This window comes from Ascaphus truei, chromosome 12, assembly GCF_040206685.1.
Source record: "Ascaphus truei isolate aAscTru1 chromosome 12, aAscTru1.hap1, whole genome shotgun sequence".
Lineage (NCBI taxonomy): Eukaryota > Metazoa > Chordata > Amphibia > Anura > Ascaphidae > Ascaphus > Ascaphus truei.
Window position 1 is genome coordinate 39,933,035 of NC_134494.1, and position 23,334 is coordinate 39,956,368.

Genomic DNA, 23,334 nt, shown 5'->3' on the forward strand with positions numbered 1-23,334 from the left:
TTACACATATATATATATATACACACACACACAGGTTACACAGCAGGTAGCAGCGTCTGTATTCCCAGGGAATACCCGTTACATATATATATATATACACACACACACACAGGTTACACAGCAGGTAGCAGCGTCTGTATTCCCAGGGAATACCCGTTACATATATATATATATACACACACACACACAGGTTACACAGCAGGTAGCAGCGTCTGTATTCCCAGAGAATACCCGTTACACATATATATATATATACACACACACACAGGTTACACAGCAGGTAGCAGCGCCTGTATTCCCAGGGAATACCCGTTACATATATATATATATACACACACACACACAGGTTACACAGCAGGTAGCAGCGTCTGTATTCCCAGGGAATACCCGTTACACTACATATGAATGATAACGTAAGATAACGTAAGTTGTGTCCAATCATGTCTACAAGCAGTGGTACTAATTAAAGTGTCTCAGAACAGAACAGGGACAAGTTGTCAAGGAGGTCCCTGGCATTAGCCAAACTGGGCATATGAGTCCAGTAAGCAGCATTGGGCTGGGGAGGCTCCCATTGCCTGTCAGGCTCTGTTCTTGGGCGCTGGCGCGCTCCCGTATACGGGCAGAGTTCACCCAAGCTGCGGTCACTGGGCAGGTACCAGCATTCACCTGCCAGCGGGCCTGAAGTGGGGTGGTCTGCTTGGTATCCCCCATCAGTATTCTTTTAAACTCCACCAGCTTGTTTAAGCGCACTTTTGTATGTATGTATGAATATCTGTAAGGCACCGAGTACACTGCCTGCGCTATATAAAAAGACAATACAGTACAGGGAATTATAATAATACTATAAGCACAGCAAATTCAGACAATAGGAAAGGAAAGCCCTGCCCCGGAGAGCTTACACTCAAAGTGGTATAATGGGAGAGTTACAGAGACAGCAGGTGAGGGAATAAGTGCAGTAGATGGCAGTGCTTGGCCACATTGGTAGGTAGGAGTGACTGTGGGTGTGGGACAGTAGCCATAAGTGCAGGCTGTTGGGATGCTTCTTTTAGGGGGTGAGTTTTCAGGTTGGTTGGTATTAAATTAGATGGGTTAACACCATTAGCAGGGAGAGATAAGGAGGCAGGGAGGCGTGGGCAAGAGCAGGTGTGTACATGGCTGGTTTCAGGATTAGGAGAGATATCCCCAGCAGCAAAAAGGAGAAGAAGAGAGAGGGGGTAGGTGACTAGAGGATTTATGGGGGTGCTTTTTATTGAGGGCTGTAGATGTTGTTGGGAAAGAGGTGTGTAAATAGTGGTGCGGTTTATGGTCACGTGCATAGGTGGAGGGGAGGAGAGAGGAAGAAATGTGGATAGAAGAAGGAAGAGAGTGGGGAAGTTGGTGAGAATAGAAAGGTTTACAAAGGAGTGAGGAACGAGCAAATAGAAACTGCAATGCAGAGCGCAAGGAGAGACACGTAGGAGAGTTCCCAGGTATCAGAGGAGATGAGGAGTAGGAGGTGAGATCGCAGGTGTATAAATCAGGCCTGGGAGGGCATAATGAGATGCAGGGAGAGAGGTCCCAGGTATTGGGCAGATGAGTAAGAGGTGCGAGAGCAGGTTTATAAATCAGGCCTGGGAGGGTATAATGAGATGCAGGGAGAGAGGTAGGAGGGGAGAGGTCCCAGGTATTGGAGTAGGTGAGAGAGAGGTGTATTAATCAGGCCTGGGAGGGTATAATGAGATGCAGGGAGAGAGGTAGGAGGGGAGAGATCCCAGGTATCGGAGGAGATGAGGAGCAGGGGGTGAGAGCGCAGGTGTATTAATCAGGCCTGGGAGGGTATAAAGAGATGCAGGGAGAGAGGTAGGAGGGGAGAGGTCCCAGGTATTGGAGGAGATGAGGTGAGAGAGGGAGGTGTATTAATCAGGCCTGGGAGGGTATAATGAGATGCAGGGAGAGAGGTAGGAGGGGAGAGGTCCCAGGTATTGGAGGAGATGAGGAGTAGGAGGTGAGAGAGGTGTATAAATCAGCCTGGGAGGTATAATGAGATGCAGGGAGGGAGGTGGGGAGAGGAGGAGTAGGAGGTGAGAGAGAGGTGTATAAATCAGGCCTGGGAGGTATAATGAGATGCAGGGAGGGAGGTAGGAGGGGAGAGGAGGAGTAGGAGGGGAGAGAGAGGTGTATAAATCAGGCCTGGGAGGTATAATGAGATGCAGGGAGAGATGTAGGAGGGGAAAGGTCCCAGGTATTGGAAGAGATGAGGAGTAGGAGGTGAGAGAGGGAGGTGTATTAATCAGGCCTGGGAGGGTATAATGAGATGCAGGGAGAGAGGTAGGAGGGGAGAGGTCCCAGGTACTGGAGGAGATGAGGAGCAGTTGTATAAATCAGGCCTGGGAGGTCAGTGTATTACTGAAGGTTAAAACAGCAGCTTAGAAAGGTAATTTGTCGAAATATTTAAAAGTCTCAGAACAGCTTGAAAGTCGAAAGTTCGCGCATTTGAAAAGTTGGTAACAAAAGTGCAGTTCCTCTTGTAGTTTTCACCTCCAATTCAACTCCACAGACACTTCATATGTGACATTTCAGAGGTTACGCAGCCATAGCTTTTGTAAGGATTTACAGCTGCACAGGTATATCGGTTTTATTTCTTTTCAGTTTTCAGACTGTCCTTTTCTAGTCGGTCCTCCAATAAGACGAAACCAACCAGGTGTTACAAAAATATGGGGTAGAGGACCCCAATCACCCGGTGCTGCAGAGCTTTGTATTAACCCACAATGATAAAAAATGAGTATATCTAGCTGCATTTGAACCGGATCACTTGGTGTGATAATGCATGCTTGAGGCTGTATGCATAAAGCCCCTAGATGGCACCAGGTATGGCAGAGATATGCAGAGTTGTGAGGGGGGAGTCTTTAAACCCCCCCTTTGACCTCTCCAGTCTCTCTGAACTGAATAACCTTATGTGCCTGGGGCAGCTCTCATGGGGCAGCAATTGTACTCACATATATATGAACGCCGGTTCTGTGTGCTCCAGGCTGATATAACAAGTAGAGGAAGTGTACCTGTACCGGTGAGGAGAGGCAATTCAGCGGGCACCACGAAGCAGGAGAAAAAAGTTGCTGAAGCTGGACTGTGCTGTATAACAATTCCTTTAATAAAGCATGGTTAAAAAGAGGGGGGACGCATACCCCTGCGCCTCTAACGCGTTTCACCCAGAGATTGGGCTTTTTCAAAGAGTAACATTACCCGTGTGCATGCCACTGATATACCGGAAGTAAACCGGATGTGACGTCATCCAGCCAATGGGCTGTAAGTATGTCGCGAGCGGCATGATGGGATACCAAGCTCACTGCCCGACGGCGCTCACACGGAGTAAACCGGATGTGACGTCATACAGCCAATGAGTCTATGGCATGCCGCAAGCTGCATGATGGGATACTGAGTCCCGGCTGGATGACAATCGCGCGGCACCCATAGGCATCAGTGTCATGCGCAGTTGGGACTGAGACGTTAAAAACAAAAATAGTAAAGAACATTTAAGCAATCTACATGTTAAATAAAGTATGACAATACAATTCATAGTGTTAATAAGGTACAAAAGATTTGAAAACATACATTTCATGGAGTATATATATATATTGTTGTAGAAAGCAAAATAATAAGAGCAATAATGATTAAAAACAAGTAATGGCAAAAGGTAATGGGCATTTCCAATATCTAATTATTAATATTCCAATGATATTAAGACATACACTTAGTACATTTGTGTTATAATTAGTACAGTTTGTTAGTATCATTGTTCAATCAAATAGTAATCAATTGCAATTAGAGAATTTAGAGATATAATGACATCAGTGCGATTTATGCAATATAACCAGACTAACAAAACATTACATGATTCAGCGTAATATTAATAATCAAATTCATCATTGTTGATAATAGAATGCACTAGTGTGAACATTGCAGATCTCGTTTAATGAAGGGAAGTTGAAGGGTGGAGGGAAGGAGAGGGGGGGAAAAGAGGGGAGGGGGAGGGAGAGTGGGAGGGGGGAGGGAGAGGGGGAGGGGGTGAGGGGGGGAGGGAAGAGGAAGGAAGGGGAGGGGAAAAGAGAATGGGAAGGAGAAAGAAAGGGGAGGGAAGAGGAAGGGGGGGGGAAGGGAAGAGGGGAGGGAAAGGGAGGGGAGGGGAGGAGGGGGGAGAGAGGGGGAAAAGAGGAGGATTGGGGGGGGAGGGGGGAGAAAGGGGGGGAAAAGGGGAAGGGAGAAGGTAAAAAGGGGAAGGAAAAAGGGGGAAGGGGAGGGAGGGGGACATTGAATTAGTAGGCTTCTCCCTAGACTTCTCCCTAGCCGCCGAGTCCCTCCTGCGCATGCGCGATCCTGCGCACGCTCGCGCAACATGTCATGGCGGCCCCCACTCGCCGGGTACGCCGCCGGAGCTCCATGGACGCCGAGCGTTCCCTGCACTGGCCCCCACCCTGGCGAAGTGCCGGCGGGTCCGTCGCTGCCTCCGGCGGCACCCGCGATCACACGGCACTCGCGGAGGGGGGTCAAGGAGTGAAAAATAAACCCGGGGCTACATTTACATAAAAGAGAGTTAAGGCCAGGTGTCATCAATATGACCCAGCCCCTGATTGGTGGGTAGAAATGCAACATAACTTTGGTTACATAAAAATATTTACATGGGAAAGGTCACATAAAACTTTGCACATTTCTCCTGAACACAAAATGAACCACTGGTCCATGAAGCACTGGAACCAGGATACATAATATATATATTGTGATACCATCACTGTTCTCTAGGTGCTGGAATAGGGCAGCTATCGGACTTTCCAACGTACAGAGAGTTAATCTCCCCAGGGAAGCCAGCAGCAGCTGCTGGCTAATTGAGCAGGCTAAACTCCTGATTGCTCATGGAGTTTGAATGAACAAGGAAGTGTTTTAAGGCAGACACAGAGCTGCCATGCTGAGAGAGACTGACAGCTGTTCCCAGAGAAGGGGGACAGAGAAGAGTTCTTTCCAGCTATGGAAGCTGGCACAGTCCCCTAGGCCTTCTGGACAGTGGGCACAGAGGAAAGAAGAAGAAGGACGGACGCGAGACCGTGCTGAAGCACGGAATGTCCGGTCCATAGTAATGGAATTAAAGAGGAGAGATTCTCTGAGCTCTCGTGGGGATGAGCTCCCCTAGGAAGGAAGGACGCAAGACCGTGCTCCAATCCCTGGAATAACAGATAAGAGAAACAATTTATTGCTGTGTTCAGAGACTGTATATGTAAAGCTACAATAGTACGTGTTTGGGGTGGTAACCAGGTAAGTACAAAAGAACTGTATTCACATAAGAAATACACTGCATCCATCGAGCCACCAACAAATGGGAAAATAAATATTCACAGTGAAAACTAAATCTATAAAACAAAGGAGACTTTTGGTTACATCATTTGATCAAATAATGATAAGCCTGCTAACCACACCAAGGTAAGTCTCAGTAGAAGGTCCCTATGCTAAATGTATACTAATGTAAAATAGTGGTGCCCACTGGAAGCATGCTGCTAAGGATTTAATTCGGCCCACCATAAAATGTAAACAAATATATATTCACAGCGCTTCTCCGTGGAGGGAGCATGCAGCTAGTGAAAACACTGGCAAATTACACAAATTACACAAATGTAAGGCCAATGTTTTCCCTAGCTGCATGCTCCCTCCATGGAGAAGCGCTGGGAATATATATATATTATATTATAGAAGGTAGCGCCAGCAGCGGCTAATGCAGGGAAGGCTCAACGGAGAACTACAACCCACAGCAACAACTGGGGCTGCAGGATCATGTGAGGCACAACAGCCAATAGGGCTGAGAGAATCCCCTGCTAAGCTATGGATACATTTCGCTCGCTGCAGACCACGCCAGTCAGAGCTGGTTCGCCATCAGGGTAGGGTGTGCGTGTGCAGGGTATCAGTGACCCCTTGCACTAGGCCAGAGACCCCCATTAGGCCCCAGCTATGCCCTGACTCCCCTCAGCTTGACGTTGCTGCAGGGACAGGCCCATAGATAGGGACACTGCCCCTGTAGCATTAAAGGAGGGACACAGCCAGGACGCGGCTGCATCCTGACCTCAGGTGATCTGGGACCAGACACCTGCAACAAAGAGACATTGCATATGGTTGTACCGTCCCTGTGGGACCCACCCAACGTAGAGGCGGAGGCTTCGCGGTTACCGTCACTGAATCCGTGGATCACATCAGCATCACTGCGCGCCCGGGTGTGGACACATCCGGCAGGTACCTCACTTCCACACGTGCACCAACTCACCTTCATATTAGTGAGCAGCGCTGTACCGCACATTAGGTGGGGGGATTTGACTTTGTGGTTGGTTGGGTGCCAAAGGGCCCCTAGGTACTCTGGGACGAACGGCTGTGCGAGGCCTGGTGGGGAGGCTATAACTATATTAGTGTGTATAGTAAACTGTTCTGATTTACCCTGTGTGCATTCTTTATGTGTCATGTAACGGGGTCATTCTACACAATAGAATCCCGCACAGCTGGAGGCGCTACCGAGCATCGTTCCAGGATACACCCCAGGCACCCAGCAGCGAAGGCTCAGGTATCGCACAGTACATACACATCTCCCAGGGGGTGGGAGAAAGTGCACTACAGTAGTATAAGTTATTTTTTCTTACTTTTTCTCATTCTAACAACATAAAATAATACCCCCCTGACAGCCAGGCTGAAATTTTACATGTGGCTAGTTTGGGCAGATGTTGCCAGTAGCAAAGATGGCCGTTGCCGTATTCTTCAGCATCACGTGACACAGACTAGCGGCCACCCTGGTCACGTGTCCCCCTCATTTCAAGCGTTAGGCGGGAAGCTCCCCCCCTTCCCCGACACCCATCAGGCAGCGCGCGGAAAGATGGCGGCCTCGGTGGCGCTGGAGCGGAGTTTCACGGAGCTGAGCGGCGCCGAGCGGGAAATCAGGAGGAACTTCCGGGACCTCACCTTCCGCCCCGGTACTGAGGGGGGCCCGGGGGAGGCGGCGAGCTGGCAACAGGGCGTGGCCAACAGCGGATAAGGGGTTAATAAGAAAGCTGGGGGCTTGCCCAGTGAGAGACATGGGGGAGGGGCCTGCGCAGTGAGAGACATGGAAGGGGCAGTGAGAGACATGGGGGAGGGGCAGTGAGAGACATGGGGGGGGGGGGGGGCTGGGAAGGGGCAGTGAGAGACATGGGGGGGGGGCTGGGAAGGGGCAGTGAGAGACATGGGGGGGGGGGCTGGGAAGGGGCAGTGAGAGACATGGGGGGGGGGCTGGGAAGGGGCAGTGAGAGACATGGAGGGGGGGGCAGTGAGAGACATGGAGGGGGGGGCAGTGAGAGACATGGAGGGGGGGGCAGTGAGAGACATGGAGGGGGGGGCAGTGAGAGACATGGAGGGGGGGGCTGGGAAGGGGCAGTGAGAGACATGGGGGGGGGGCTGGGAAGGGGCAGTGAGAGACATGGAGGGGGGCTGGGAAGGGGCAATGAGAGACATGGAGGGGGGGGCTGGGAAGGGGCAGTGAGAGACATGGAGGGGGGGGCTGGGAAGGGGCAGTGAGAGACATGGAGGGGGGGGCTGGGAAGGGGCAGTGAGAGACATGGAGGAGGGGGGGGGGCTGGGAAGGGGCAGTGAGAGACATGGAGGGGGGGGCTGGGAAGGGGCAGTGAGAGACATGGAGGGGGGGGCTGGGAAGGGGCAGTGAGAGACATGGAGGGGGGGGGGCTGGGAAGGGGCAGTGAGAGACATGGAGGAGGGGGGGGCTGGGAAGGGGCAGTGAGAGACATGGAGGAGGGGGGGGCTGGGAAGGGCAGTGAGAGACATGGAGGAGGGGGGGGCTGGGAAGGGGCAGTGAGAGACATGGAGGAGGGGGGGGGGCTGGGAAGGGGCAGTGAGAGACATGGAGGGGGGGGGGCTGGGAAGGGGCAGTGAGAGACATGGAGGGGGGGGGCTGGGAAGGGGCAGTGAGAGACATGGAGAGGGGGGGCTGGGAAGGGGTAGTGAGAGACATGGAGGGGGGGGCTGGGAAGGGGTAGTGAGAGACATGGAGGGGGGGCTGGGAAGGGGTAGTGAGAGACATGGAGGGGGGGGCTGGGAAGGGGCAGTGAGAGACATGGATGGGGCTGATGGATCTGGCCCTGATTCCTGCATTTGACCTACGCTGGAAAGGAGGATTTCATCAATACCAGACTGCATCATTACTGCTGTGATGCTGCCTTTACCATTTATATTTGCTGTCACTTCACTTCAAATTATGCACTTCTTTCTACCAGCCTCAGTATGTCTCAAACTCTATTCATATATCTCCATCTCTCCTTTCGTCACCACTTCTCAGTTCACATGAACTCCTTTCTTACCTGCGTCCTCTGACACCACACAGCTATATCCCCTGCACTAAAAAACACCCTTACAAATCATCCTCACACATTCTCTTTCTATCCATGCTTCTCCTCCTTGCTTCTGGGGATATCTCTCCCAATCCTGGTCCCTGTCTTATTTCAACTTGCTCTCGTCCTCGCCTCCCACATGCAACTTCTACTCCTTCTGGTGTCAACCCCTCCAACCTCATACCCATCCCCTGCCACCCTCCCTCCTCTCTCCCTTTCTCCTGTGCCCTTTGGAATGCTCGCTCCCTTTCTAACAAGTTCCTCTCTGTGCATGACTTCTTTCTCTCTCACTCCCTGCTTCTCTTTGCTATAACTGAGACCTGGCTCACTCAGTCTGACTCTGCTCTGGAAGCTGCCCTCTCCTATGGTGGCCTTTCCTTCTCCCACACTCCGCGCCCTGATGGCAGGGGTGGAGGCGTGGGGCTCCTGCTCTCCTCTCTCTGCCGTTACCGAACCCTTCCTATTCCTCCATCTCTTGCTTTTCCCTCCTTTGAGGCTCACACTGTCCAGATTTTCTCTCCTCTCCCTGTTCATGTGGCGGTCATCTATCGCCCACCTACCTCTACTCATCCCCCTTCTGCCTTTCTCTCTCACTTTGAATCCTGGCTCTCTTTCTTTCTCTCCTCAGACTCCCCTGTTCTTCTCCATGGGGACTTCAATTGCCACATTGATGACCCCTCTCTCTCTTGGGCTTCCCGCTTTCTTTCTCTAACCTCTTCTTTTGGCCTTCAACAGTGGACTGCAGCAAGCACCCACAAGGATGGCCACTACTTAGACCTGGTTTTCACTAAAAACTTCTCTCTCTCTGATTTCTCCATTTCCCCTTTTCCTCTCTCTGACCATCATCTCATCCTCATTCTCTTTATCTCGCTTCTCCCCTTCTCCACCTCCATCTACCCCCCGGTTCTGCAGAAACCTGCACTCTATTCACTTACCTGACTTTGAGTCCACTTTACGCTCCTCCCTCTCCTCTCTCAGCTCTGCTACAGACCCTGACAACCTGGTCAGAAAGTACAACTCTGTCTTGTCCTCGTCTCTTGATCTACATGCCCCGCTTTCTCTCTGCCGCCCTCGCCCTTCTAACCCTAGACCCTGGCTAAATTCCCACACGCGCATGCTGCGTTCCTCCACTCGTTCCTCTGAACGCCTCTGGAGGAAGTCTCACACTCTCGCAGACTTCCTTCACTACAAATTTATGCTATCCTGTTTCAACTCTGCCCTCTCGCAAGCTAAACAAGCCTACTTTTCTGCACTAATCAACATGCACAAGTCTAACCCACGCCGACTGTTCTCTGTCTTTGATACTCTACTCAAACCACCCTCAGCTGCCTCTCCTTCCTCCATCTCCGCTGAGGACTTTGCTGACTATTTTAAGGAAAAGGTGGAATCCATACGGCAGAACATCCCCTCTGTTTCTTCCCCCCATCCTACACCTCTTCATAACTCTCCTCCTGCCTTCCTTGACTCTTTTTCCACTGTCTCAGAGGAGGATGTGTCGCTGTTGATCTCCTCTTCTCCCTCTACCACTTGCCCTCTTGACCCCATTCCCTCCCATCTCCTAAAACCTCTAGCGCCTACTATAATCCCTACGCTTACACACATTTTTAACTCCTCCCTCTGCTCTGGAACCTTTCCATCCTCCTTCAAACATGCAACAGTCATACCATTACTCAAAAACAGCAAGCTTGACCCTACCTGTCTTTCTAACTATCGACCTGTCTCCCTCCTGCCTTTTGCCTCTAAACTACTTGAACGTCTTGTATTCTCTCGCTTGCTCCATTTTCTCAACACCTATTCTCTCCTAGACCCTCTACAATCTGGCTTCCGCACTGCTCACTCCACCGAAACAGCCCTCACTAAAATAACTGACGACCTCCATGCTGCCAAAGACAGAGGTCATTACACTCTGCTCATATTACTCGACCTCTCTGCAGCATTTGACACCGTGGACCACCCTCTTCTCCTCCACATTCTCCATACTCTAGGTATTCGGAACAAAGCTCTATCCTGGATCTCATCCTACCTCTCTCATCGTACTTTTAGTGTCTCTTCTGCTAACACCTCCTCCTCCTCTATTGATCTCTCTGTGGGGGTACCCCAGGGCTCTGTCCTGGGACCTCTTCTCTTTTCTCTATACACACTCTCTCTAGGTGACCTAATAACATCTTTTGGGTTTAATTATCACCTCTATGCCGACGACACACAAATATACTTTTCAACACCTGACCTTACACCTGCTGTACAAACCAAAGTTTCTGAATGTCTCTCTGCTATATCATCCTGGATGGCCCTCCGACGCCTTAAACTCAACATGGCTAAAACAGAGCTCCTCATACTTCCTCCCAAACCTGGCCCTACTACCTCCTTCCACATTACTGTTGGAACTACAATCATTCACCCAGTACCCCAAGCACGCTTCCTAGGGGTCACATTCGACTCCTCTCTCACATTCGCCCCTCACATTCAAAACATTTCTAAAACTTGTCGCTTTTTCCTCCGCAATATAACTAAGATACGCCCTTTCCTCTGTTGTTCGACTGCTAAAACTCTGACTCAGGCCCTCATTCTCTCCCGTCTTGATTACTGTAACCTCCTGCTGTCCGGCCTTCCTGCCTCTCACCTGTCTCCCCTACAATCTATCCTAAATGCTGCTGCCAGAATCACTCTACTCTTTCCTAGATCTGTCTCAGCATCTCCCCTCATGAAATCCCTCTCCTGGCTTCCGATCAAATCCCGCATCTCACACTCCATTCTTCTCCTCACTTTTAAAGCTTTACATTCTTCTGCCCCTCCTTACATCTCATCCCTAATTTCTCGGTATGCACCATCCAGACTCTTGCGTTCTTCTCAAGGATGTCTTCTTTCTACCCCCTTTGTATCTAAAGCCCTCTCCCGCCTTAAACCTTTTTCACTGACTGCCCCACACCTCTGGAATGCCCTTCCCCTCAGTACCCGACTAGCACCCTCTCTATCCACCTTTAAGACCCACCTTAAGACACACTTGCTTAATGAAGCATATGAATAGCACTGTGGATATTCTGAACACAGGATACATAATGCTTGGCCCCCTGAAGACGCACTTACCAGAACTCCCTCCTACTGTCTCTGTACGTTCTCCCTACCTACCAATTAGACTGTAAGCTCCTCGGGGCAGGGACTCCTCTTCCGAAATGTTACTTTTATGTCTAAAGCACTTATTCCCATGATCTGTTATTTATATTATCTGTTATTTATATGATTACCACATGTATTACTACTGTGAAGCGCTATGTACACTAATGGCGCTATATAAATAAAGACATACAATACAATACAATGGGGGGGCTGGGAAGGGGCAGTGAGAGACATGGAGGGGGGGGCTGGGAAGGGGCAGTGAGAGACATGGATGGGGGGGGCTGGGAAGGGGCAGTGAGAGACATGGAGGGGGGGGGCTGGGAAGGGGCAGTGAGAGACATGGAGGGGGGGGGCTGGGAAGGGGCAGTGAGAGATATGGAGGGGGGGGGCTGGGAAGGGGCAGTGAGAGACATGGAGGGGGGGGGGGCTGGGAAGGGGCAGTGAGAGACATGGAGGGGGGGGCTGGGAAGGGGCAGTGAGAGACATGGAGGGGGGGGGCTGGGAAGGGGCAGTGAGAGACATGGAGGGGGGGGGCTGGGAAGGGGCAGTGAGAGACATGGAGGGGGGGCTGGGAAGGGGCAGTGAGAGACATGGAGGGGGGGCTGGGAAGGGTCAGTGAGAGACATGGAGGGGGGGGCTGGGAAGGGGCAGTGAGAGACATGGAGGGGGGGGGCTGGGAAGGGGCAGTGAGAGACATGGGGGGGGGGCTGAAGGGGCAGTGAGAGACATGGAGGGGGGGCTGGGAAGGGGCAGTGAGAGACATGGAGGGGGGGGGGGCTGGGAAGGGGCAGTGAGAGACATGGAGGGGGGGGGCTGGGAAGGGGCAGTGAGAGACATGGAGGGGGGGCTGGGAAGGGGCAGTGAGAGACATGGAGGGGGGGGCTGGGAAGGGGCAGTGAGAGACATGGAGGGGGGGGCTGGGAAGGGGCAGTGAGAGACATGGAGGGGGGGGGGGCTGGGAAGGGGCAGTGAGAGACATGGAGGGGGGGGGCTGGGAAGGGGCAGTGAGAGACATGGAGGGGGGGCTGGGAAGGGGCAGTGAGAGACATGGAGGGGGGGCTGGGAAGGGGCAGTGAGAGACATGGAGGGAGGGGCTGGGAAGGGGCAGTGAGAGACATGGAGGGGGGGGGCTGGGAAGGGGCAGTGAGAGACATGGAGGGGGGGCTGAAGGGGCAGTGAGAGACATGGAGGGGGGGGTTGGGAAGGGGCAGTGAGAGACATGGAGGGGGGGGGGGCTGGGAAGGGGCAGTGAGAGACATGGAGGGGGGGCTGAAGGGGCAGTGAGAGACATGGAGGGGGGGCTGGGAAGGGGCAGTGAGAGACATGGAGGGGGGGCTGGGAAGGGGCAGTGAGAGACATAAAGGGGCAGTGAGAGACATGAAGGGGCAGTGAGAGACATGAAGGGGCAGTGAGAGACATGAAGGGGCAGTGAGAGACATGAAGGGGCATTGAGAGACATGGAGGGGGGGGGACTGGGAAAGGGCAGTGAGAGACATGGAGGGGGGGGGCTGGGAAGGGGCAGTGAGAGACATGAAGGGGCAGTGAGAGATATTGAGGGGGGGGCTGGGAAGGAGCAGTGAGAGACATGGGGGGGCTGGGAAGAGGCAGTGAGAGACAGTGGGTGGGGGCTGCACAGTGAGGGCCATTGGGGTGGCCCTGCACAGTGAGAGCCATTTGGGGGGGGGGGCTGGGCAGGGAGACAAATTGGTGGGGGCCTAGGCAGTCGGGGACATTGGGGGGGGGGGTAGGGGGGGGTGGCAACATTCTGCAGCATGTTACAGAGTTATACTTATTACAAAAACATGAACACTAAGCATATGCTTGTCAGAAAAAGTAGTTACTGTGGGGGGTGAATAATAAAGAAATGTTATTATACGGTGGGCAATAAAAAAAAAAGGTAGTGGTACCCTCTAGTGCCACAATACGGGGCCTGGAACACATACCGACCCTGTCTCTTCTCTCCAGGCTGTGCCCCCCCCCCCCCTCCCCCAAAATGTCTCAGGAAGAATTTATTAGGTACCTGGAAACTTTCATTTTCCCACTTTCTCCCTCTCTATTAACACATGCGGACACTTGAAAGCATTATAAATCAGTGGTTGAAGTGTGACTTTAAAAAAAAACATCAGTACAGTGCATGACTTGAAAATAAATAAAGGGGGAATTGTTCGACCTTATTTCATAAAGATCTATACAATATTTTATCCTTGAGAAAACCGCATGATGCTTCCTAGAAAAAACACAACTTTCTTGTAATTAACATTATGTAAAAGAAAAAATAACCGATGTTACAATCTGCCCTTGGGACCATCACATGTTGGCGACTGATCATAATGGGGTCTGTTTCTTAGTTACTGTTCTTCACTTACGTTGCTGTGTGTGATACTTTTTAGCGGGCCAACAAACCATGTTCTCTAATGTACTCTTAAGCCTGTCATGTTTCGAAACCTCCGTATACTTTCATTTAATCTTCTAAGAACTTTTATGTTGGTCTGATAAAAGGTATCACAACTTGCAATACATCTGCCTTTCTTCGGAACAGTAGGACTTTATTCTTTAGTAACAGTAGTTGCCATTGAGTGCCTGTTGTGCTTTGGTATTTTGTGTGTCATGTTTGGTTTGTTTGGCTCTTGTATTGTTTTCAGGCTGTACTTTTTATGCAGTGTGCTTCAGCCTATACCTGCAATAACCAATATTTTTCTTTAGATGTCGGTCTCGTGGTTGGAGGTCCAAAGTACAGCGAGAGTGCGGGGGGCTATTACTATAAGGAAAGTAGCAACTTGCTTTCCGTTACAAGGAACAGATTCATACACTGGTGAGTGTGAGCTGCTGTACAACCTACTTATCAGGTGGTAATGCATGACAGGTAATGATACTGACATTAATCACGGCGCTTGCCGCCTCTGGCAGAGAACGGGTTATATTTTCTATTGCTATGCCTCTACAATCGGATTCCAAGGACCCGATGTACCACATACAGATATCTGTATAATACATATTTTCATTATTTCATACGCCTACAAATACCTAAGTGTGATTTCTTTGGCGGTTAGATAAAATAAATGGTCCAAGGGCAGCAAGACTGCATTTAAGTCTCCAGTGTTAGGATTGAGCAGGCTGGATATTAATTATTGTAATTTTCTTTTGCTGGGTTCCATTTTTTTAGCATGTGTCTTGGGGACATTTTTGCTGCACCATGGGACCACTTACTGTCAAGAATGGGATCAACGGGCTTGTGACGTCAGAGGCTAGAACTTGTGACAGATGCATGTAAATCTTTCCCTTTTGATAGGACTGTGTGTGCTGACACCTTGGAGTTGGTGGAAGATTCTCTGGATGTTAATCTCCTTAACAATGCTGTTCGCCTCAAAATTCTCAACTGCGGCCTGTTACCTGGAGGGGTCCATGTTTGCGAAACCCAGAGCAATGTGATCATCTTGATTCTAACCAATCAGACTGTCCACAGACTGGTCCTGCCACACCCTTCTCGCATGTACAGAAGTGTAAGTAGGAATACATTGCTGACTTCCTGCATTTAGTTTGTTTGTGTTATGCCTCGGCCATTGTCACGGATTCATAAAATTATAGTATTTGGAAACGTTTTAAGTAGCTATCAAGCCATACTGAAAGACTACTCTACGTTTGATTTGGGTAAAACTAAGATTACATACATATTAGAAAATAACTCCAGAACAAGTTATCATGGTTCCTAAATATTCTATTCAAATAAGAATTTCACTTTTTTTTTTGTCCATTTAATAATAGTGCATTCCACATAGCATGGTACTATCTGCGTAGTGCGCGTAAACAAAGCTGGTTTTAGCTTAGCGCTGACGTCCGCAGTCGGTGTGATTCCGAGCAGGGCTAGGCAAGGAAGGAGAGCGTTCCCCGGTGTGAAGCTGCAGCACACGGAGCGCGTCTTCTTACACAGTGACTTAGGGACAATTAGATGCATATGATTCTTCCTTCTGAGCCAGCAATTTGATTATTTGTTTTAACCTTAGGGCACCATCCTACGTTTGTGTGCTAGCTATTTGGCGCTAGAGACCTGCTTCATTCAGACTGCCATTCCTTCTCACTGTCACCCTGTCTACATGAGAGGATACTACCCTATTACTCTCATACCAGGGGTTAAACCTTCATAATCACAGACTAATCGCACTCTGCTTTAACCTGAGACAAGGCAGATACAGTTACAATGTATTTTATGGTTAGCTCTCTAGCTGCTATATACTGGCTCTGAATAGCCATTAAAACTACATTGGTATCCACAAAATAGTAACATATGGGCTTACAATTATCTGATTGGCTATTTGCCAGTTAAAGCTGTCATTTAAAAAAAAAAAAAAAAAACATTCAATATGTGCATCAATACACTGACAATCTGCACACTGACAAGTGATTGGCTAAGCTGAAAACGGATTGATCGGCGAAGATTCGGCTTGGGGGGCACTAAATGCATCTTGGGTCCTCTTCTGCTGCACTGACTGCCATAGCATGTTCTTGTATAGCTAGTTTTACATAGCACTTGAGAGACACATTTTGCAGGCACAGGTCCCTGCCCCGTGGAACTTACAATCTGTTTTTGGTGCCCGAGACACAGGGAGATAAAGTGACTTGCCCAATGTCACAATGAGCCGACACCGGGAACAGAACCAGGTTCCCCTGCTTCACACTCTGTGGCAGCCAGTGTCTTTACTCACTGAGCCGCTCCTTTCTGTGGGGGCCATCATGTGACCAGACAGGCACTAGATTCAATTGGTTCGCTGCTAGAGAGGGGGCAGGGCTCAAAAAGGTGATGCTGTTGCAGAAGGGGAAGGGGATGTGACATTGCAAATGGTTGTTACATTAGAATACATGAAAAATGTATTTTTTAATAACACACACGTAGGATAATGCTTGAGCTGCAGTTTTAAACTTCCCTGCCTGTTCTTGAATACTGCGTGTTGGTAAGGCTATCATTGCTGATTCTCTAATCATTTCACAGTGAACTACGAACTTGAATTCCCTGATTCTACAAACCAATTGCCTATTGTAGCAGTAAGCAGTCTGGCATTTTCTAGACTGGTATCCACCCGGCATTAGTTCTGTCTGTGTCTGTGTGGGGGTCACCATCTCACCACTTATACCAGTAGCTTCACTTCAGTCAGCAATATAATATAAAGACTGTCCCCTGGCTACCTTATATTGGCTCAAAACAGCCTGCACTAGTGTCATTTCCTAATGGGCTTTCTGCTAAACAAAGCCACTTTAGAGTATTTGAACACAGCATCAAAAAGTGTTATCTGCCTCGGTGCGCATGCTCAACTGGGATTCATTGACCGTTTAAACCAATTGCTTGTGACAGTGCGAAGTAATTGGATATCTGCCTGTATTGCAGCCCTCCTGGTATTTGCTCTGACTAGATAGTTTTAATGATATCTTTCACTTTGACAAGTGACTATTACATACATACTCCATCCTATCATTGCCCCTCGGCTAAATAAAGGGGATTATATTATTCATGTATTTCACCCTCGTCATGTTTTGATTATATCTGCACAATGTATTAAAGGTTACATTGTAACTTCATACATTATATGGGCCGAGTGCATACAAACCCAGTATTGTTCTATCTATTTATTGTGCATAGAGCAGCCGTCTCTTCCCCTTCTGCAAAATGAAAACCTTTATTGTAGCTTGCCTAAACCAGGGGGTCTCTGAGCATATCTGGTTCCCCCTGACCTTGGAGGACCCCCCAGCTGACAAGTGACAAGTTTTAATTTGTGGTTTATTTGAAATAACTGCCAACATGACTCGGGGCCACGCACAGAAAGTTTCTATTGTCCACTGGAACAAGCCCCGACGATGCAATATTCCTGCCTGGTGGACAATCTGTCTAAGTGGCTCAGAAACTGGGGGTTTGCCAGGCATTGTGTGTTCGGGTTGATAAAAAAAATTAATTTGAGCCTGGCTTCAGCATACCTATAAGTACCCCTGTGTAGGAGAAGGTTTAGATATACAGCCAATTTTATGTATATTTAAAAAAATAATACAAATAATTTTCTTTAACATTGAAGAGGCCTCGTCAACATATGAGTTTAACTTGGAATAAATGAATGGTTGTGTGCATAAAATTATGTACGTATTTAGGACGACCTGCTATTCTTATCGTGTGTATATATGTGCGTTTAAAAATATACACACACACACACACACTAATGCTAACTTCGCATTTGAATTCTGTTGTTATTAGGAACTAATTACAGAAAGTCAGATGCAGTCTATTTTTACGGACATTGGGAAACTGAATTTTAGGGACGCTTCAAACAGTTATGTGATTCCTGCCATCCCCGGGCGTGCCCCAAACTCCACTGCCTCTGCAGCCTGGCTGAGCAGCGAAGGAGAGGCACTCTTTGCGTTTCCCTCCACGTCTGGTGGGATTTTCGTTATAAAGATGCCTCCTTATGATGTGGACGGTAATAAAATATTCAAATATTTTTTTTTTTTTTAACATTTTTGCCCACATCGCATTTGGATTTGATGTGCAGTACAAGTTTATTTCTCATCGCTAAACAATATGCCAATGTGTCCCATAGGGGTGGTGTCCAACGTAGAGCTGAGGCAAAGCTCAGTAATGCATCGACTGCTGACTGGCTGGATGCCGACATCTATACGGTTGGTTTAGTTATGTCGTTTGTATAACTGATTTATTGCACTGTTATATTAAGTCTGCAACAAAGAAAAAATGCAACTCCTAACAGACAGGGGTTGCAGAAACTCCATATAAAGGGGCACTCGTGGTTGTCGGCACAAAAATATCAAATCTATTTGTAACGGTGCTGAGAGACATACATAATAAAATACAATTAAAAAACATATAACCAACCAGACATGGTTCTTTGCATCACCGTTACAAATAGATTTTATATTTTTGTGCTGATAACCATGAGTGCCCCTTTATATGGAGTTTCTGCAACCCCTGTCTTTTAGGAGTTGCATTTCTTTTTTTGTTGCATATGCTACCCTTACTCCTGGGTGCACCGCCTATGTATAATGTTTGGCTGTTCAGTTGTTTCTCATTGGGAGCAGTGCTTTCCCTACCCCCTCTTCTCTAGTCTACTATTAATAAGTCTGCGTGCTTTGTATTAGAACGATCAGAGATTCTCATTGTTGCTCATACTGCAGAATGTCGCTTATTTCTTCACGTTTAGCTGCTTGGAGCTTGTTGTGCTTCTTTTTGTGACATTCTCAGGACCTGTATAACTGAACCAGTTCCGAATGATTATACAGACGTATTCAACCGGAGGGATAAGATTTGGCTAAATGTGGTTCCTACTGTATCTTTACATCTGTGCAGGCGAGCTGTCCTTCCCTCTCCTTAGCACTTGGAATCTTTATTGAAATGAATAGATCTGTTTTATCATGTAACCAGCGCAGGCATCGTCTCCACCAGACACTTTCACAATGAATGTGGGTGTGACATGCGTTCCGTTACAGAATTTGGTGCAGAGCACGTCGGATGCTGCTGTAGTCTTAAAATATAACCTTCTGTACTTCCGATTAGAGGCGAGCAGGGCCCTGCAGATCTTCCTGTAAGCCTTGCAGTTCACTGCCTGGAACACGACGCTTTCCTTTTCGCTTTGTGTCAGGATCATAAACTTCGCATGTGGTCATACAAGGTAAGTGCTGCCCTGCAACGTAGGTAAAAACGAATATTAGTGACAATATGTAAACAGACGATAATTTAACTTGGTCCACATGCTATTTTTTTTTTGTCATTGACTGTATGTTGCTACTTGCAGACTGTTTGCAACCTTTGTATTGAAATTAAGATTGCATTATCACAAATGGGTAATCCAGCTTAATATTTATGAAGGTACTGTCTTAATTCCAGGATCAGATGTGTCTTATGGTAGCTGACATGTTGGAATTTGTCCCAGTCAGTAAGGACCTCAGGCAAACAGCTGGCAATGGACACAAACTGCGGATCGCGTTCTCCCCTTCAATAGGACTTTACCTTGGAGTATATTTGCACACACCCAGACAAGGACAGGTACTAATAGAAATCTTTTTATCATCCTTACTTCAAACCCGATGTTGATATCCTATGCTTCTTGCTGTTAGGGCCCGAAACACTGTGTTACTTCTCGTTAAGATGCTTGAGAAGTAAAGCGTGACCGCTATGCTTGACATGTACTTCTCTTTGGCCTGTTCTTGTAGTTCTGCGTGTTCCAGTTGGTGTGCGCTGAAAGTAACCGTTATAGTTTGGACCACGTCTCCTCGTTATTCTCTAACCAGGTGAGGAAATTCTGACATAATCAAAACAAATTGGTTGAAGTTATCTCTTAGCCAGTCGGGCTGCTTCTAATGTTGTATCAGACGTTATTCTGCCGGCAATGTGTTAAGGAATCTTAAAACACTAGAGAGAGAAAAAAATACCTTTTGTCTTTCTAGGAAACCTTGATTGATTTTACCTTTACCCTGACGTCCACTGACATTTGGGCTCTGTGGCTAGATGAAGAAAATCAAACCATTGTGAAACACATAAATTTTGAGCAGTGAGTGATCTCGTCGTTTTTTCTGTCCAAGTGAATGGCAGGGCTTGTGCGTTTACACACACGGGAGTAGGAGCTTAGGAGACGGCATTTGTAAAGGGAAGTTTTTGGGCCTGGTGGTCTCTGCTTGGCAGGATGTGGTGGAAAGATGTGGATGCTTGTTAGAAGAGGGAGTGGGGGGGGGGGCGTGTTAATGTTAAGTGATTACTTTTTTTATTTTAGCAACCAAGCCGGCCAGTGGAACCAGGTGTTCATAACGCCCTTGCCAGACGAAGAAATAAACATTGCAGATGAACAAGATCCCAGGGTGGGTGACAAATTGTTAATGTTCTCTCTAAATGGCAGCGCAATTGATATTCTTAATGAGAACGAAACATTTCTCTGTCCTTTCCAATTTTAACAATGGTTTGTGATATGATTCTTGTCTTCACTTAACTATTCAAAAGTTGTAAAACAACAGTGAGGACGTTACATTTTCTGGAGCCTTTTGATGTGAAATGTAAATGGTTGAAGCCTGGTCCTTGTGTTTGTACTTAACTCTGTTACTGTTTGTTACAGGAAACCTATTTTGAGTCCCTCTTTGCCCCAGGACGGTTCACTATTGCTGCACTACTGAAAGCGCTAAAGGTAATCAAATATATTACCTGCAATTGGAAGATCATGCTTAAACCTCCGGTTTTGTCTTAAATCTCTGTGTGTGGTGTGTGTGGTGTGTGTGTGTGTGTGGTGTGTGTGTGGTGTGTGTGTGGTGTGTGTGTGGTGTGTGTGTGGTGTGTGTGGTGTGTGTGGTGTGTGTGTGGTGGTGGTGTGTGTGTCCCCACAGCAACAATACAGTATTGGACACGCTGTCCCCTTAAGGCAAAAACCATCATAATAAAACCCACTCCACTTTAAGGAGGCTAACTACACAGCCATGGCTTTAACTCAGGGGTGGGCAAACAGGGGGGTCGTGCTCCTCTGGGGGGGTCGCTAGATTTTCTGGGGTTGGTGGAGGGGGGTTGGGGGTGTCGGCAGTTATAGAGGTCCCGCGCTCTCCCCACAGGCATTTAAATTAGACAGCGCGAGGCCTCTACAACACACTTCCTTTCCAGCGACACGTTGTAATGGTAACCCCGCCGTGGGGTGACATCACGTTACCATGGCAATGTCACGTCGTATGACCCCACACGTCATTTGACACCGGAGCCGAGCAGGAGAGGGGGGTGGGAACGTACATACTGAACCTCTCTGACCTACACAGACAGTGACTCTGTCACAGTATACCTATACTATGTCTCGTACCTCTTACCTACAGCAGATACATTTGTGCTGATCCATGATTATATATTTTTTGCCTTCCTGAAAGATTTTCCAAAAAGGCGTTGGCAGAATGCAGGATCTGTCGTGGGAGGAACTGAAGAAAGAGATCACTGTGGCTGTTGAAAATGAGGTAACGGGGCAGGCTGACTTCCAATGACAAATCTGTGTGACTATCTCTGAGGTGTGACATAATCTTAAAGCGGCAGTCCCGCCAAAATTAACACCAAGTCGGGTTCCTCCTTGGACTAAAATGTGCTTTTTGTAGGTCTGGGGACTTCCCTCTATACTGGGGAAGGTATCGGTGTTTCTCAAGGGTATGCAAGTGTCCGTCCAACAGGAAAGGTCCATGTATCTGAAATGTTGTATCCTCCACTGTTCGTCAAATCGATCAAAATTGATCTAAAAGAAGCTATCTCTGTTTTCTTCTTTGTATTTTTACCCATTGCATTGGGCGCACATACAGGTTCTTTGCCTCAGTAAGACTTTTGTCCCCATTTTTTTCTTGTTTACGTCTAAACAATCAACAAACGATCCCAAGCCATATGGTTTCCCCTGGAGGGAGATTTAAATCAGTGAATATCTCCGGGAAGCCCCTGTGCTAAAAATGGCATGGTTTAGCTATTGGGGCGCCCCCCCCCCCCCCCCCCTGGGCTGAATAGTGTTTACAAATAAATAAATAGCCACCTGGTATACGAGTGATTTAAGGGTTAACGGTGTGACCGCTTGTGTTCTGCCTTGTGTAGCTCCGTGACAACGTGCCAGCGAGTGAAATCTCCCAGGAAGAATTCCGCCAGTTACAAGTTGAACACTGGTCCAAAATGTACGCCTGCTGTCTACAGTACCAGGAAGCGCTCTCCCGCCCCCTTGCCATTCACGTTCACCCGCACACTGGCATGGTTTGCCTCCTGAGGAAGGTGAGTTGTGTACACACGTGTGCAGGTTAGTCTGCAAAATGGACTAGGGAGAGGGCGAGCCGCAGAAAGAGGCGCTTTGTACAGTACGCTGCTGTTTTAGGGGCCGTCTACCTTGTATATGCACATTACGCGATGATTAGTATGAGACTGCCATGTGCAAGCCCATTCAATAAACTGATCAGTTATGCACTTAATGGGAATCGCTTTTATGTTCTGAAGTGAATTGGTAAACGGCAGCCTTTTTTCCCTTTTTTACAATGGCGGGCGTAGTCAATCTTCCTTCTCTCTTCAGGGCTTCCTATCCTTCTTGGCTCCTTGTTCCCTGGTCGATCATCTTTACCTTATGCCAGCGGAGCACTTGCATACGGAGGATGAGAGCATTATCTCAGACGGTGAGAGCCATTTACTGTACAAACAGCTGAGAGAGAAACATGGCAGATATGGTCAAGTTTCCAAAAAACATAACGGCAATGTAACGTTTAAATGAGGAAAATGTCCATTCCTTTAGTGACGTGTGCGGTTTCTGCTCTCCCCCCCCCCCCCTGCGTGTCCTTTGCAGATGTGGACACGGCTAGTGACATTATCTGCCTGATACAATGTCTCCGGCTGATTGGAGATTACATTTCTCCGGATATGGCGTATCACATGGAGGCCGCTTGTTGCCAACTGCAGCCCCCCGAGAAGATTTCCGAGCAAATCTTGGAAGATTTGATCGCCAATGATGTGTAAGAAAACTCCTTTTTACGGCGGCTTTCGCCTTTTTCGGTGCCAGCAAGACCAATGCGGGCAGCTCCTCTGGCACGAAAGGGGTTGATAAGTTGTGAGGTGGTCATAAGGTGTAGTGAACAGATCGACATAATACACTGTGACTCTTAACCTATGCCCAGGGTGGCCACCAACAGGCCAGGTATTCAGGATATCCCAGCTTCAGCACAGGTAGGGCAGTCAACGACTGAGCCACCTGTGCCATAGCAGGGATATCCTGAAAACCTGGCCTGTTGGTGGCCTTTGAGGACTGGAGTCGGCCCTGTTCTAGGTTGTTTTGATCTCCTAGTGGTATTTTGTGATACTTCAGACTGATGAATCCTTTACAGT

General features: G+C 48.4%; 1 protein-coding gene across 1 annotated transcript in view; it reads left to right on the top strand.

Moving 5' to 3' along the window:
- The first annotated feature begins 6,827 nt into the window (after positions 1–6,827).
- Positions 6,828–23,334, top strand: part of NUP160 (nucleoporin 160) — a 34,521-nt gene continuing 18,014 nt past the window's right edge. The window contains exons 1-15 of the mRNA XM_075567413.1: positions 6,828–6,971; positions 14,196–14,304; positions 14,782–14,992; positions 17,725–17,947; positions 18,068–18,146; positions 19,036–19,150; positions 19,366–19,524; positions 19,692–19,769; positions 19,926–20,029; positions 20,249–20,333; positions 20,585–20,653; positions 21,372–21,455; positions 22,069–22,239; positions 22,532–22,631; positions 22,799–22,964. Of these exons, the coding sequence (XP_075423528.1) occupies positions 6,875–6,971; positions 14,196–14,304; positions 14,782–14,992; positions 17,725–17,947; positions 18,068–18,146; positions 19,036–19,150; positions 19,366–19,524; positions 19,692–19,769; positions 19,926–20,029; positions 20,249–20,333; positions 20,585–20,653; positions 21,372–21,455; positions 22,069–22,239; positions 22,532–22,631; positions 22,799–22,964 (1,850 nt within the window). The 5' untranslated portion in view covers positions 6,828–6,874. The remainder of the gene's footprint in view (positions 6,972–14,195; positions 14,305–14,781; positions 14,993–17,724; positions 17,948–18,067; positions 18,147–19,035; positions 19,151–19,365; positions 19,525–19,691; positions 19,770–19,925; positions 20,030–20,248; positions 20,334–20,584; positions 20,654–21,371; positions 21,456–22,068; positions 22,240–22,531; positions 22,632–22,798; positions 22,965–23,334) is intronic.